This window comes from Gracilinanus agilis, chromosome 2 (genome assembly GCF_016433145.1).
Source record: "Gracilinanus agilis isolate LMUSP501 chromosome 2, AgileGrace, whole genome shotgun sequence".
NCBI lineage: Eukaryota > Metazoa > Chordata > Mammalia > Didelphimorphia > Didelphidae > Gracilinanus > Gracilinanus agilis.
The window spans coordinates 667,393,705-667,410,688 of NC_058131.1; the positions used below are offsets into that span (position 1 = coordinate 667,393,705).

The 16,984-nt window shown below is 39.6% G+C and overlaps 1 protein-coding gene across 1 annotated transcript in view; it reads left to right on the forward strand.

The window, feature by feature from the left end:
- KCNMA1 (potassium calcium-activated channel subfamily M alpha 1) overlaps window positions 1–16,155 on the forward strand; it is a 299,458-nt gene extending 283,303 nt beyond the window's left edge. Inside the window, exons 24-26 of the mRNA XM_044659039.1 lie at window positions 10,432–10,626; window positions 12,363–12,481; window positions 14,190–16,155. Of these exons, the coding sequence (XP_044514974.1) occupies window positions 10,432–10,626; window positions 12,363–12,481; window positions 14,190–14,439 (564 nt within the window). The 3' untranslated portion in view covers window positions 14,440–16,155. The remainder of the gene's footprint in view (window positions 1–10,431; window positions 10,627–12,362; window positions 12,482–14,189) is intronic.
- Window positions 16,156–16,984: the final 829 nt, after the last annotated feature.

Genomic DNA, 16,984 nt, shown 5'->3' on the forward strand with positions numbered 1-16,984 from the left:
CCTCCTCTAGTATCATGGTTGGTTATTATTGTAAGCAGTCCTTGAATCTTTCAATTGTATTTGCTTTTACAATGTTGTTATTGTATAACTTGTTGCCCTGGTTCTGCTTACTTCACCTGCATCAGCTAATGCAAGTATTCCCAACTATTCCAAAGGAAGTTCTCTTCTAGAGACGGGAGGTCCTAGGTTCAAATCTGACCTCAGACACATCCTAGCTGTGTGACCCTGGGCAAGTCACTTGACCACCATTGCCTAGCCCTTACCACTCTTCTACCTTGGAGCCAATACACAGTACAAGTGTACAACACAACACACAACACAGTACACAGTCCAAGATGGAAAGTAAGGGTTTTTAAAAAAAAATTTTTAAAGAAGGAAGTTCTCTCATCTCCCTCCTGCTCAGTGCAAAGCAGGAATTGTCCATTAAATTCATACTTTAATCAAAAAGTATTTCTAGAGCAGCTAGGTTTTTTAGTGGTTAGAAAGCCAGTTCTGAAGATGGAGGGTCCTGGGTTCAAATGTGGCCTCAGACACTTTTCTTACTGTATGACTGGGCAAATTACTTAACTCCAATTGCCTGGTTAATTTCCTAATTAACTCTTACTGCTCTTCTGCCTTGGAACTAATCAATTCTAAGATGGAAGGTAAAGGTTTAAAAAAAAAAGTACTTCCTGCACATTCTTTCATTGTACCTTTTTAAAATCATTACCATAATTGCTTGACTTTGGACAGGATCATGTAATCTTGTAGAAGAAGAACTAACCCTGAATTCAGGAGATTTTTATTAGTTTCAGCTGTTCCAATGAATCCAGAAGTATTTTTCCTCCTTGAGCCTCAGTCTCCCAACTACAAAATGGGAATGATATTAAGCAACCTCCTCAGACTCAAAGGATATGAACAGGATGAAGTGGAAACATGGGATTTTGTGAGAGTACTTTTAAAGCAAAAGCCCCAATGTGTAAAAAATGCAAAGACATTTTTTAAAAAGACATGTCTTTTTCCTACAAATGATTGGAAATGGTTTAGTTTGAGTTTTTTTGGTGGAGGTGAGGGGAGGTTAGGAAGGGGACCCTTAAAATAAGAAGCATTTGGTGACTATGTAGTAAAAAGGGGAAGAAACAGAAGAAATAATGACATATTATCAAAAATTATCAAAATAATTACTAACAAAATAATATATTATTGAAATAATATTTTGGGGGGAAGATACCTCATAATCCAGCCTCGGATACTTACTAGCCACAGTTTCATCATCTATAAAATGAGTTGGAGAAGGAAATGGAAAACCATTCCAGTATCTTTGCCAAGAAAACCTCAAATGGGGCTCAAAGAGTCTGACACAACTGAAACAACTAAACAGTCCTATAGCCATGACTTAGCAAAGAGCAGGCCAAAGTGTGCCTCTAGATCAAGCTTATAATTTAAATGGAGGCAGTCATAGGCCCATCAGCCTTTGGATTTTGCCTTGCAGATACTGCAGTGAGGTTTGGAAGAACCTTAGATGTCATCCAAGAGTGCAGCCTTTACACAAAAGTAATCACCAATATAACATACCCAACAAATGATCATCAAACCTCTTCTTGAAGACCTCTCAGAAGGGGAAACCCACCACCTCTTGAGACAATCCATGTCACTCTTGAACTGTTCTAATTGTTAGGAAGCTTTTCCTGATATCAAACCTAAATTAACTGTGTGACCCTGGGCAAGTCACTTAACCCCCATTGCCTACCCTTACCACTCTTCTGCCTTGGAGCCAATACACAGTATTGACTCCAAGATGGAAGGTAAGGTTTTAGAAAAAATCAAACCTAAATTAGCCTCTGTGTATTCTCACTCCTTCTTGATTCTGCCCTACTGTAACAAATAGAAAAAGAATCATACTTTATACCCTTCCTTCTGTGATGTCCTTTAAAATGCTGGAACACAACTATCATGGCTCCCCTGGATCTTCTTTCTTCTAGGCTAACCATGCCTAGTTCTTTAGCCTCTACTCATAAGACAAAGATTCAGAGTTCTTCACTATTCTGCTTTTCCTCCTTGAACATTCTCCAGCTAATCAACATCGTTCTTAAACCACAGTGCTCAGAACTGAAAACAATACTCTGAGAAAGGTCTGACAAGGGTTGACTACAGTGGGATTGTCATCACCCTATTTCTGGAAACTATGCCACTCTTCACATAACCCCAGATCACGTTACTTCTTTTGGCTGCCATATCCCTTGCCGTCTCCCATGGAGCTCACTAGTCCAAAAGACCCCTCCCACTTCACTTCTTTTTCAGAATAACTGCTATCTAGCTAGACCTTTTCCCAACCCCATAGTAGTGAAGCTGTTTTTTTTCTTTTGTACTAAAGTATAAGACTTTACTTTTATTCCTATTGAAGTTCATCTTAATAAATTGAGTCCAATGCTCTCAATTTTCAAGATCTTTGGGGATCCTGACTGTTAAATAGCATATTAGCAATCATGACGGGCCCACCCCAGTTTTGTGTCATTGGGAAATTTGATCAGCATGCTGTTTGTACTTTTACAAAAATGTTCAACAGTGCATTGCCAAGCACAGGTCCTTAATGTACTCCACTGGAAACTGGTTGCCATTCTGACATTGAACTATTAACTACTCTTTGACCTATTCTATTCTAATAGATTCTCTTACCGGACCTGAATCTCATGATGTAACAATAGCTGGTCCTTAGGTCTGCCTACATGAGACTCGGGATCTCTCCGGTTCAATCCAACCCAATCCAATAAGCATTTATTAAATGTCTGCCATGTGCAAAGCTTTAGAGCTAAAATCTTTTGAATGCAATGGGCTTTGGGGAAGGATACAACATGTAAACAAATAACTGTGAATCTTTCATTCACCCAATTTGTGTCCCCAGTGCTTGTCATGTAATTGGCACATAATACTTATTGATTAGTAACCACCTGGGTGATGAGTGCCTGAATAAATAAACAATAATAATAAAAATAAAAATAATTTTATGATATATATGATAAGCATATATATATGGTAATTTGAGGAGGAGACAGAGAAAAATAACTATACCCATTAGGAAAGGGTCCCTATAGTGCAAGGCGAATTATGTCAGGCAAGAGGAAGCCAAAGCCAGTCTTAAGTAGCTGCTGCCCTTAGGCAGTTGAGATGTTGGTCTTGGGATGAGGGATTTCAGCTGTGGAATAGGAGTGTCCCCTCAATTTAGAATGCAGGATCATAGTCTAGTAATTTTTTTAAAAGTCACATTAATATAGTACTTTACAGTTTGCAAAGCACTTTTCAATATGAACATGGTACAATGGAAAGAATTCTGGGTCTATAATCATAGAACTGGGTTCATACTTCATATCTTATATCAGATACTAGCATGTGGTTCTGAACAAGTCGCTGAATCTCTTATCCTCAGTTTTCTTCTCTGTAAAAGAGGAATTTTTTATTATTATTTTATGATTATTATTACTTCCTCAGTGATTTGGGACAATTTACTCAACCTCTCAGGATCTGTATTTCCTCTTCTGTCAAATGAAGAGGTTGGACCTTGTGAAATAAGAACTATGACAATGCTGCCCCTTCTTTATAAAGAAAATTGTGGTTCCTAGAAGTTAAATGATTCTCTGGTCGTAGCTCCAGGACATATCCGAACATGAACCCAAACCCAGGTCTTCTAGCTACTGGTCCCCCTAGTCTTCCCCTAACCCTCATACTGACTCTTAAATGTGGCCCAGAGTAGGTGGAAAATAGCAAATGGTTCTCTCTCTTCATAAGGAAAAAAATTACTAAAAATAAAAACCTACACCATGAAAACTGGCAAATATAAAAAATGGCAGCTATGACATGGAAAATGACAATTTTAGAGCAATTATAAACGCAAGGCAAAGTGCCATTAAAGTTAAAGCAATGTTATTAAAAGATGTGTTAATTTTCAGTTAAATTTTCTATAAAAGACCAATTAGTTTAAAAGGCTTGACAGCATTAACTATGAAACATAAGCTCTGGTAATTATACTTTAAAAAAAAAAGGATGCTCCAGCACACCAGAGAACAGCCCCAAACATTTACACCCAACCAGAGCTGCCTCAGCCTTCAAAACTCAGGCTAGATGGCACTGCGGGCTCAAATATCCAAATTAGAATTTGCTTGTCATTTATACAATGGTTAGTGTTCCTTTCACTGTTCAGTGCTCTGCCTCCTTTCAGAAATCACAGAAAGAACAAATGCCAGTGCTAGGAGGGCCTTCAAAAGCATCAAATCTAATGCTCTCATTTAATAGATGAGGGAAGCAGCCAAGAGAAGTTGTTACCTGCCCAAGGTCACACGCATAATAAATGGTAGGGTCCATTCCACTGTACCTTTGCCTTCACAGGCAACAGAGGGAGTCCTAAGTAAGCAACTATTAAGTGCTTACTATGTGCCAGAGGCAACATGGTGTAGTGGTAAAGAATTGACCTAAGAGCCAACAAAACTTAGGTTCAAATCCTGCTTCTGACATATTACTGGCTAGTTGGTTGTTGTTGTCATTATTCGGTGACTGAGTCTTCATTGCTCCATTTGGAATTTTCTTGGTGAAAATACTGGAAAGGGTTGCCATTTCCTTCTCTAGCTCATTTTACAGATGATGAAACTGAGGCAAACAGGATTAAATGATATGCCGAGGACCACACAGACAGGAAGTATCTAAAGTCTTCCTGACTCCAGGTCCTCTATCCACTGCATCACCTAGCTGCCCCCCGATTAAGTTACAAACAAGTAATTTAATATCCCAGTGTTTTCAGAAGAATTGCTATCTTGTTTGGTAGAGGGAGTATTCTCCTCTTAGAGTTCTTTATCCAGTATCAATGAAATTTTCATCCTACCTTTTCACTAGGTGATGGAGATAATAAAGAAAAAAAATGAAAGAATTATTGCCAACAGGAACAGTTAGATGGCTCGGTGGATATAGCAATCCTGGAGATGAGAGGTCCTGAGCTCAAATTTGACTTAAGACACTTTATAGCAGTGTGTGACTAGACAAGTCACTTAACCTTCATTGCTTAGCCCTTACCATTTTTCTGTCTTGGAACTAATATACAGTCTTGATTCTAAGGTGAAAGTAAAGATTTTTTTTAAAAAAAAAGACATAAGATGAGGATTTTTTAAAAGTATTTTTTTATTCAGGGGAGAAACTAAGAACGTGGAGGGGAAGTTTAGGAAAGGCCCTTTGTAGGGGAAAGTACTCAAGCTAAGCACTGAAGGGAGCTTAGGGGATTCAGGAGACAGAATTGAAGAGGAGAGCTTTTTGAACAAGTCTGAAGGATAGAATGGGCTAAGTAAGGGAAACTTTTTTTTTAAACTCTTACCTTCTTTCTTAGAATCAATACTGTCCAATGGTACTAAGGCAGAAGAGCAAAAAGGGCTAGGCAATGGAGTTCAAGCCCAGGTATAGCCCAGGGTCACACAGGTAGGAAATGTCTGGAACTAGACCAGTGGTTCTCAAACTTTTTTGGCCTACCACCCACTTTCCAGAAAAAAATATTACTTAGTGCCCCTGGAAATTATATAACTGTTGATTGAACTCAGAATAGAATGTAATACAAAAAAAAGTGTAGCCATCACCACCTCCCTGGATCGCTGCAGCACCCACCAGGGGGCAGTGGCGCCCACTTTGGGAATCACTGAACTAGACTCATCATCTCCAGGATGGTTCTCTATCCACTTAGCCACCTAACTGCCTCTGATGGAATATCTTCTATGGGAAATATCAAATAGACCAGGTTGGGAATATTGCAACATTCACATGCAAGAAAAGTAGGTCTGTGAAATCAGTGGAGAAAGATGGCAGCCAGTTTGTGAAAGTGTGTCAAACAATGGAGTTTATATTTTGTCACAAACAGTAACAGGGAACAGGGAGCAATTGAAGAGTCTGGAGCAGGGTAACAGACTGGCCAGATACAGGGTTCAGAAATATCAATTGAGTAGCAGTGTAGTAGGTAGTTAAAAAGTCTTCAGATCCATTCATGGGTCTCTGCAGAGCAATATCCCCCCAAACAGGAGTACTTTCTGATAGCAGCAGCAATAATGACAGCACCAGGCAGAGGTCACTGGAATAGACAAATGCCTTTCCCTCTTGACACCATAGTTTCCTTCTAAGATCCTTTCCAGCTCTTAATCTATAACTTTATGCTTTCATAATTGAGCCCAAGATTGGATGGGGTTTATTGGCTGACTCTTATTTGGCTTGCAGTTCTCTCAGACCCCTAGGTCTTTTTTCAGACAAATTTTCAGACAAATTGCTGTCTATTCATGCCTCCTCCCATCTTGTACTTGGGTAGTTAAAATTTGGAACTCAAGCATAAGACTTCACATTTGTCTTTATTAGGTTTCATGTTATTTGATTTGGTCCAGTGTTTTGGCCTCGGAATATTTGTGAATTCCAGCAATGGCAGGAGATACATCTGTAATTTCTCCAGTGGTACATAATTTGGAACTTTGAGAAACACACCATTCTATGACTTTATCCGAGTCATTGATAACAAGACTAAAGCAACACAGGGTCAATCAAAGAAGCTTGGGGCACCTGGAAACCATTTTCCTTGAAGCCTTCATGGTTTTTATTCATTCAGTAAATAAGAGCTATATGGAATAGTGTTCTAACATCATTGAGCCTACATTGAGCCTCCAAATTTTCCACAAAAATAGTACAAGAGATTTTATAAGTTGTTTTACTCTAATCTAGGCAAATCACGTCCCTCTTTTTCTCCTCATCTACCAACTTAGTAACTTTGTCAAAAAAGGAAATAAATCTGGAATGATCCTATTAGAAAAGACTTTTTCATATCTCATGTGACCTAGAATGAACAGAGCTGATGGTCAAAAAAAAAAGGAAAGGAAAGGAAGGAAAGGGAAGAAAATAAGCATTTATTTAGTTCCTATATGCTAGGCACTGTGCTTAGCATTTTAAAAATGTTATCTTAATAATTATCTTGTTAGAGGCAGTTAAGTAGCTCAATAGAAAAGAGTACCAGACCTGGAGTCAGGAGGTCCTGAGTTCAACTCTGGTCTCAGACACTTCCTAGCTTTGTGAACCTGGGCAAGTCATTTATCCCCTATTGCCTAGCCTTTGACACTCTTCTGTTTTAGAACTGATGCTAAGACAAAAGATAAGGGTTTAGAAAAAGACTAATGAGAATACTTATCTGTTTAATAATGAAAGCTAGCACATGCTTTAAAGTTTTCAAAGTGACATGTGTATATATTTCTTTATATGTAACTTCATTTGATTCTCATAACAACCCTATAAGTTCTGTTTGCCATTAAATGGAAGAGAGTACTAAGACCGAAAAAGGTTAACAAAGGTTAACTAGGATCTTACAACAAGTAAGTAGTTGAGTCAAGATTCAAACTCAAACCTTCTGGACAACGTACTATGCCACCTAGCTGCCTCTAAGTCGAGAATCATCTGGATTTTGTCGTTGTTGCTGTTGTTGGCATGTATGCTCTGAACTTTTCTAATAAAGGTTTAAGTTATTTTCTCTGTTTTCTCTTGGGGCAGCATTAAAAAATGCAGGAAATGCAGTTAGGTTCCTAATGCATGCTTGTACTAGTATGTTGTACTAGTGGTGAGGTTGTGAGGGGTGGGATACACCAGCTATCAACACGCATGTCCTAGTGTGCATTAAGCTCCAAATTTTATCATTTATGTGTTGTTCTAAATAGACGGGACCATTCCTCATGGCTTTGTCATCACTGGGTAGCTCTCTTAGGGCCCCAGTAAACAAAGCAGGAAATGAAATTAGGCACCTAACCCATGCTTGTAGTAGCATGGTAGTATAAGTTGTACCAGTATCTTATTGTGTAAATGGTGATGGAGTTGATGAAGAATGGGACACTCTAGCTATCAACATGCTTGCCCCACCGTGTTTTAATTTTCAACTTTTATCATTTATAGGTTGTCCTAAATAGATTGGACCATTCCTTTCAGCTTTATTTTCATCTACAGAGAGACCCAAACTGCACTCATCACCCCTATGAGTCACTGAAGGGGTTTCTCTGCGCTTGATTGTTTGGGAATCCCCAGTAGAAAAAGAGATAGATGTTGTATAGACAAGTATGAACCATTAACTTTAATTATGACTCAAGTTTGCATAGTGCATAAGATTCGTAAAGCGCTTTCCTCCCAATAGCCCTGACAGAGGAGTGGGGAGGTAACAATATAACCATTTTTGTAAGGAAATCACTGAAGGAAGGTCAGAGATGGTTAAGGGGACTTACCACTGCCATATCGCAAGTAACAAACCAAGTTAATCTTTGAACCTCAGCCTCTTGAGTCTGAGGTAAATGCCTTTCCCTCTCTATGCACCATTTTACCTCTTCAAAACCCAACATTCTCCACCCATGGCAATGCTACTCATTCCAAACGAGCCCAGTTGAAGAGATACATTTGAGTCGTAGGGCCAGCCTGGTCACCGTTGAAAAACATGAGCGGCATAAAAGTTGGTCATGCAACTCTGGAGTGGTTTACTCTGAAATTCTGCCTTTTCATAAACAATCGGGAAGGCATTGTTCTCTGTGATGATGAACAATACATAATTTCATAACCAGGTCATTTCACTATTTATTCCAGTGTAGGGCTGAGCACACAGTAGGCACCTGATACAGATTGTTGACTGATCAGCTGAAAAGATGACACCATTTCAGAGTAATATATTTCAACACTGACAGAGGGTGAAAAAAACCTTTTGAGGTCAAGTCCTAAAGATGGGCCAAAATTAATGTTACATTTTGACAAGAAAAAAACTCTTTTGCAGTGAATTTTAAGGGAGAATCAAGCAGCCATAGAATTTTTTTTTTTTACTAAGAAAGGTGCTTTAGCAGTCATTCTTTCTCATTCTCCACAAGAAAAAACTAAAGCACAGGCATGTTTAGTGATTTGCTGATGATAACAAAACTAATTCTGGCAGAGATGGGATTAGAACCCTTGCCCCAGTTCTGGTCTCCTACCATCTTTGCCAGGCAATGGGACTAAGGAATTGCCTCTCAAAAAACATCTTTTAAGCAAGGCAATTCTACTATTGCCCTTTCTGAAAAATATCTTTTGTCTTGTCTTCTTCTTCAATTCAACTCCCTCAAGCCAGTTACAAAGAGACAGTATGACAAAGGAGAAAAGAAGCCTGAACCTGGGGGGTCAGGAGAACTGGATTCTCTCTCTCTTTTTTTAAAACTTTAGCTTTATGTCTTAATATCAGTTCTGAGACAGAAGAGGGGCAAGAGCTAGGCAATTGGGGTTAAGTGGCTTGCCCAGATTCACATAGCTAGGAAGTGTCTGAGTCCACATTTGAACCCAGGGCCTCTTGACTCCAGGCCTGCTACCTGTGCTATCTAGATGTCCCCAAGAACTGGATCCTAATCCTGACCCTGACAGTAACTATCTTTGTGATTTATCTCAAGCCACTTCACTTCATACTCTGTAACTCACTTTCCTCACTTGAAAAATTGCATGTTTAGATTAGATTATCTTTGAAGTCCAACCAAATGCTGCTATTCTGTTATAGAAATCTTATCAATGCAAGAGATGGTTTAACATATTTGATTTCAAATACTTCTTTGGTCCCCTTTCACTCTGGACTATGTCACTTTAACCAAGCTTGAAAGGCATTCATTTGGCATGAAATTAATTTTTAAATGCCCATTGTTTTCCTCACAGACCAGTGATTTTATGGATTTTGGCAAAGCATCAGTGTAGAGGAAGCCTTCCTTAATAAGCCACACTTAGCCTAGACCCTAGAGGTTTTAAAAGGAAACAGCAGGATCCCAGCTCATCATAAATTTATCTGGCACAGATTCAGAGTATTTAAATTGATACACACGTCTATGTCTGAACATTAGCAGAACATGTCCTAAATTGTTTACCACATGGCCTCAGGATGGCTCCCAGAGGCCTGGCCCACTGACACGTCATAACATCAACAGAGTAATACAAGTCATTCTCTCTCTGGTGCCTTGGTGTGGCCAGTCACTAGAGGTAACCCGGTCTTCTCAACCTCTAAACTGGGGGAAATGGAGCCTTCAGAACTCAAGCAAAGTTTCTTCATAGAGCCCGAGCATTATAATTCCATTTTCTTAAGCTCCTTGTTAGCCAAGAAGGGAAAAGAAACGGAGGCTGTCCTTGCCTTGCCACTAACACCAATTATGGGAAACATAAATCATTCAAATTTTAGTTCTTTAATAAAAATCTGCCTGAATGGGTCTTTAAAAGGAAGACTCTAGTGTTGGAGCCTAATGGGATAGAAGGGAATAGAGTAATTGGAGGCTGCTGTCTTTTCACTTCCAACATAAAATTATTTGAAGAGACAGGCCAGAACTTTGAACAGGAGAAACCCAGAAAACTTGTAATTTGAATGTCTGCTGTTGTGACTTTAATGGTGTTTTTGCTTAAGGAGAATTTCTTTCATGTCCCCAGACATACTTCAACGACAATATCCTTACCCTGATCCGGACGCTGGTCACAGGAGGAGCAACTCCAGAGCTGGAAGCCCTGCTTGCTGAAGAAAATTCCTTACGAGGTGGCTACAGCACCCCCCAGACATTGGCCAACAGGGATCGATGTCGAGTCGCACAGTTAGCCCTGCTGGATGGGCCTTTTGCTGATTTAGGGGTAAGCTTCTGAGGATAGGGGAAAACTGACTCCCCTGGTTGGTAATGCTTTGGTTTTGCTATCACTTTTTAATGAAATAATAAGAAATCAGGTATTTCCTTTTTCCCTCCCTACTCCTTCTATCCAGCCTCCTCTACCTGGTCAATGGTCTATCTATCCAAAACCTTTTTCTATAAGATAGGTAGTTCCTGATTGGCACTTCTGGAAATCTCACTAAATGCTCCTATTGTTCATCTCCTGTCTGTTAGCTGGCCTCAGTTAGCCTTCCTCTGACCAGGCAAGCCCTTGGGTCAGTGTTGACAAACACTAATTGCAAAAGTCCCAGGTGCCAGTCTGGACATTTAAGTTGAAGTCAATAACTGCCATTTATAGAGCCCTTAGGAAGATAAGATCACAGATGTAGAATTGGAAGGGGCCATAAAGGCCCTCTAGACTAGGGAACACAGGTCTTAAAAGAGGCAGAATTTGAATCCCATTCCCTTTGAGCTCTTTTTCCAATGGTCATTACAAACTCTTTCTGTACATTATCTCAATTGATCCCAGAAAAGGAGCATAAGTATTATTATCCTCCATTTAAAAGTAAGGAAACTAAGTCTTAAAGACAAAAAAACATGTTCTGATCCATGTTCCCACACTAGTTAATGGAAGAGCCCAGTCTCAAACCCGAGTCTTCAGAGTTCCCTCCCAGCATTCTTTCTTTCTACTGTGTCTTGCCATCTCAGACAAACATCTGGGGCCATCAGCCATTTTTCTTATGTGATTCCATATGCAAATGGTGGTGGTGCTAGTAGGATAAAATACTGTGCTGGCCAAGCACATCCCCTTACACCCCCCATCCCTGGTTAAAGCCCTGGATTAGCACCGACTATGAGAAGTCTGTGTCTAAGACTCCACAGAATTTATCATTTAGTTTCATCGCAATTGGATTTGTTTTCAGGTCCCATGTTGGCCAAATGATGGTTGTGTTCACTGTCCCAGTCAGGTGGAAGGCAATTGTGAAATGATCAGAGCTGTGATTGCCAGTAATTCAGCATTCAGACCTAGGCTCTTGGGAGACACACTTCCTCCCATCCTCTCCCCGCTGTTGCTGAGGAGGTCTGCAAATTGTGCTTTTCACACAGTCCTTACCTGCAAGTGAGTGTCACCCTCATGCTTGGTGGCATCTCTCCTCCTTACTGGGGTTTTAATTATCACCAGGGCAAGTTTTGACAACACCGTCAAATCAAGCAAAACACAGCACAGTGGGTCCTGGAGAACCAGAGCAAAGTGTAATCACTCTTTAGAAGAGACCCTATTTCTCCTCTTCTCCTGAGTGAAAGCTCTCAGTCCCCAAAGCTTTCTGTTTCCAATTAAAATCAGACTCATTTGCTCTTCTCCCAAGTTCAGCCAGGCCTGCTCAGGTGAAGTTGCTGAGGGACAACCCCACTTGTGCCCATCATTGCTTTTCCAAGAGACTGTCACAACTAACTAGAAACTGTTAACCAAGGTGACTGCTTTATGGCTGTCCCACTGGCAGCAGTGTTCCATCGGTAGTCATAGCCTCCTCCAAGATAGGATTCTTTAATATGGATTTTTCTTCATTGTTCTCTATTCTTAGAGAAATAAAAATCAAATATATACATGTATATATATATACATTTTGTGTATATATTCATATATGTATATATTTATAAATAATTTGTATATGTATGTATATATATGAATAAATGTTTCCCTTTTCCTATATTATCTCCCAGGATGGTGGTTGTTATGGTGATCTATTCTGTAAAGCCTTGAAGACCTATAATATGCTCTGCTTTGGAATTTACCGGCTGAGAGATGCCCTTTTAGGTCCAGCGAGCACATGCACCAAACGGTGAGTGTTTTCTGCTGCTGCACCCAGACATGGAGCAGTTGGTGCCCACTCAAGTCGATGAGGGATCCATCCCACTCCCCAACCGAATCAGAAGTGGTACATTAAAAGACTTGGTTTAAGATAATTATCTGAGACTGAGGTATTGAGAGAGGTATTGTCCTCATTAAGGACAGTGCTTATAGTGTCCTATGAGCTATGAGGAATGGGAAATACTGGCACATGCCCACATCTATAAAACTATAGCCCAAATCTCTCCAACTATGTTGATATTTTATGTATTTATAGACCAAGTACCTGCTCATTAAATACATTTTTACTTGTATCTTTTGCTTTGACGTAGCCTAATTTCCCTCTGTATCTCTTCCCATCTCATTTATACTTCAGAAAAAAGGGGGGAAATTTGATTATTTGTATATCTGGCATGGTATGGTGTCATTTCAACTATGTTCAAAGTTCATGGGTTCATAGATTTAGTGCTAGAAGGGAATTTAGAGTTCCTCTAATTAGACTCCCTTATTTTATGGAGGGAGGAGGAAGAAAGAGAGGTCAGAGGAAGTAAGTAATTTGCTCAAAGTCAGATGGCTACTAAGTGGCAGAGGAGATTCCAGACTCAGGTTATATGACTTCCAAATTCTTTCCATTGTACCAAAAGACATTCAGGGAATGGGATTCCTTGGCCGTTTGGAATCACCAGTGAGATTTAGTTTCAGGATCTGAACATAATGATGATAGAATTGGATCCTTTGTCGTGTATCTCCTCAATCCATCCCCCTCAATAGGGATGGATCAGGGCTATCTGAGGATTTATGGTTGACTTGGGTTTACCAGATGTAGTCCAGGTCACCTGATTTTTAAGATGTCAAAACCCTTCCTCTGTCAGAATTAAAGCTAAGGTTTGTCTTCTTGTGGACTTGTAAAAACACAGGACGGGTACAGAAAAATGAGCTTTGTGTAACTTTTGTTGTTCAGTTGTTTTTAGTTATGTCAGGTTCTTCATGACCCCATTAGGGGTTTTCTTGGCAGAGCGGATCTTCATTTTCTTCTCCAGCTCATTTTATAGATGAGAAAACTGAAGCAATTAAGGTTAAGTGACTTGCCCAGGGTCACATAGCTAGTAAGTGTCTAATTTGTGTAACTAACTATAGGGAAAAGGGACCTATAAAGCACAAAGAAATAGCCTGGGACTGTGTTCAAGAAATAAGAGTTGAGTGAGCAGACCGTATAAGCACCAGGTTATTTTCCCATATTCTGCCCTTTGGTTCTGTGCATGAATTGAATATTTGAAACTTAAGAGGGAGTCTGTTTAGGGAAATCAAAATTTTAAAAGTTTAGAAAATTAGTTTTCATGGAGAAAGGAGATTAGATGTATTCATTTCTTGATGACATTTTTAAAAATTCAAAGATATCTTATTTTCCCAGTTATATGTAATAATATTGAAGATACCAAATTAGTGGATTAAAAATACATTTCAAAGAAAGTGCCTAGAGTTGGGAATTTAAAAAAAAACAGCAAAACCAGCTCCTACCCCCAAGAAACATTCTAATGGAGAGACATCAATATATAGAGATAAATAGAAAATAGCCAGAAGGTAGCCTATCTCCCTGGTCTGTCTGGAGATAGGACCTCTCTGTTAGCTAAAGAGGAGAGGGTCCAACACTCCTTACGATTCTTGATTTCTTGAAACCCCCTTCCTTGTTTCTTTTCCAGATATGTCATCACCAACCCTCCATATGAGTTTGAGCTCCTGCCATCTGACCTGATCTTTTGTTCCATGCAATTTGACCACAATGCTGGTCAGTCGAGGATCTGCCTCTCTCATTCCTCTTACTCTTCCCAGTCCTCCAGCAAGAAAAGTTCCTCTGTTCACTCCATCCCTGCCACAGCAAATCGGCCGAACCGCACCAAGTCCAGGGACAGTCGGGACAAACAGAAGTATGTGAAGGAGGAAAGACTTTAATATGTATATCCACTCCCACCGTGTGTGAAACTGTATCTGCCACTCATTCCCCCCAGTTGGTGTTCCCAACAGTAACTTTTCCTTGTCCTTCCCCTCCCAGTTTTCTCTCCCTTTTTATATACATACTTTGCATATGTATGATAGTGTGCATGTGACTGTCAATTTTATTTTACCACCATAAAACCCTTAAGCACAACAGCAAGTAAGCAGACAGACGGACCAAAAGTTATTTATGAGTCTAGGGGAAAAAAAAATCATAGGCATGCTAAAAACATAAATAACTCACTGCAGAAATGATTCTACAGATTAGTGGAGAGAGGCTATTCAATGTGAACACTCCTTAGCAAAGGCAGAGCTATATGGAGAAAGTTCTAGAATACAGAAGTGCTGATGCATCAGGGTGCTTTGGGGATATATATATATATATTTTTTATACTCACAAGAAGTCAGAACACTTATTTGAAACAAGCCAAAAAAAAAAAAAAAACAAACAACAAAACACACACACACACAAAAACTCAACAACTGGTAAGCTAGTGATTGTCTCCATTCTCCCAGCTAAAACATTGTGAAGCATTTGAAAGGCCGACCCTATTTGTTTGATTTATTATTCCTAAGCACCTGCGTCCAGCAAACAAACTAACATCAGGGATTCTTCTTTGAAGGCCTTTCTGCTCCATGATCTTCTTTGGGAAAGTATTCTATCCGTAATTTTTTTTTTTTTTAAAGAAACAATAACAGTATTCCATTCATGGAGACGGCAAACTCTAGTGATTTAATTTAAGTAAAAAGGGGTCTAATTGCATATTGAATTGTTAGTCTGTCTCAGTGTACTGCCACATAGAAAACTGTTTTTTTTTTCTTTTCCTTTTGACATTTGGGATGAAAAGCCATATGTATCATAAATATCAGATGTAAGTCATTAAAAACTGCCTTCCTGGGACTTTTACATCTTTTCAAAGGTGAATCACTCACCTTATGTACAGAATAAATAACGCTCAGAAAAGAGCAAGTATTTTTCCACGTATCCTCAGGGGATCTTCACCCACAACCCCCCCCACCATGGTTGATTTGTGTAGGCCCTGATCCCTGGTACTGTGTGGGTCTGATGCAAAGAGACAGCCAAGGAAGATAAAACAAGAGACAGATAATATTTTTCTAGGTCGCAGTGTGCGAAAGTAAATCAGAATATGCCATCAAGGTGGGGCCCACAAAGACAAAAGGCAGCCTATGGATACCCTTGAGGAGCCATGACTGCAGCAGCATCGTCCTCAGTCCTCAGCTGTCCAAGGAAAGCAAAGGGGTACAAATTCCTGGCCTCAGTTTCTTTTTATTGGAGCAGAAGCCCTCTTGGTGCCTTGGCTCATCCAGAAAGAGTCCCATTAACCAAGGGAAAAGGAAGGTGGGGGGTGGAAATCACTTACAGACCTAGTCAGGGAAGGAACACAGCAGGTCAAAAACTTTTGGTGCATCCCCTTTTTTTTTAATAGTAGTTAGAAGAAAAAAAAAAAAAGACTTAGAAACTGCCTTTCCCCAGCAAAATGCAGAAGTCAGTAGTCTTTAGGCAGACTATTCACACGCTAGTTACAGAAATGCTTCCTAAAAATCAGCTTACTCCTGTAGCCTCACTCTGGCATCTTTTGAGATTGGATACCTAGTGGGAAGAGACTGGCGTGGCGATTAGGAAAGCATGTTTTGGGTTGTTTTGGGATTGTTTTGGGGTTTTTTCCCCCCAATTCTCTTAGATGGGGATTGGGGAGTAGGGGTGGGGGTGAGAGACTTGGGGGTGGGGAAATGAGAAGAATGCCATAGCTCTACCAGCTTGGAAGAGGTTTTTATGATTAATTTTCAGAGTATCGGCTTTTGGTCCCCTACTCTCCCAAGCATGATATATATATATATGTAATATATATATACATATAACTATATATATATACATATATGTATATATATATAATTTTTTTTTTTTTGGCGATTTGCTTGCTGTGTGAATGGACAAGCACTTTTACTGACAAACCTGGTGAGGCTTTGCCAGCAGGTACCTCTCTAGAGCCCAACCAGCGCCAGGGTTTAGGGGCAGCACAGGGTTCAAAACAATCATGGGTGGGGGTGGGGGGAGTAATCACCTGCATATATTAAGATGGGTTAGAAACCCTGTGAGTAGAAGGTATTCTCCAATTATTTTTGTCCAAATATATATTGAGATATATATAATATTATCTATAACTATATATAACTCTGTATACACTCGTTCTGGATCATGAAAAAATTTTTCATGCATCCTTTGCAAAGGAGGTTATAAAGTTACGCCCTCAGAACATTTATAACGACAAGGATGTGCCAGTTAAAGTGCTCAACAGGAAATATGACAGTTTAAAAGCATTGTAAAACTTACAGAGCTTACTTCTCTCTCTAAAGTGCGACAAGGATGAATAGAATGGGCCAAGGTATGATAATTAATGGTTCTGCATGACCTAGCCTCTGCTGTGGGTTTTCTTCTATAACGCTGTCCTTGTGAAAACTTGTGAAATTAAAAAAAAAAAAA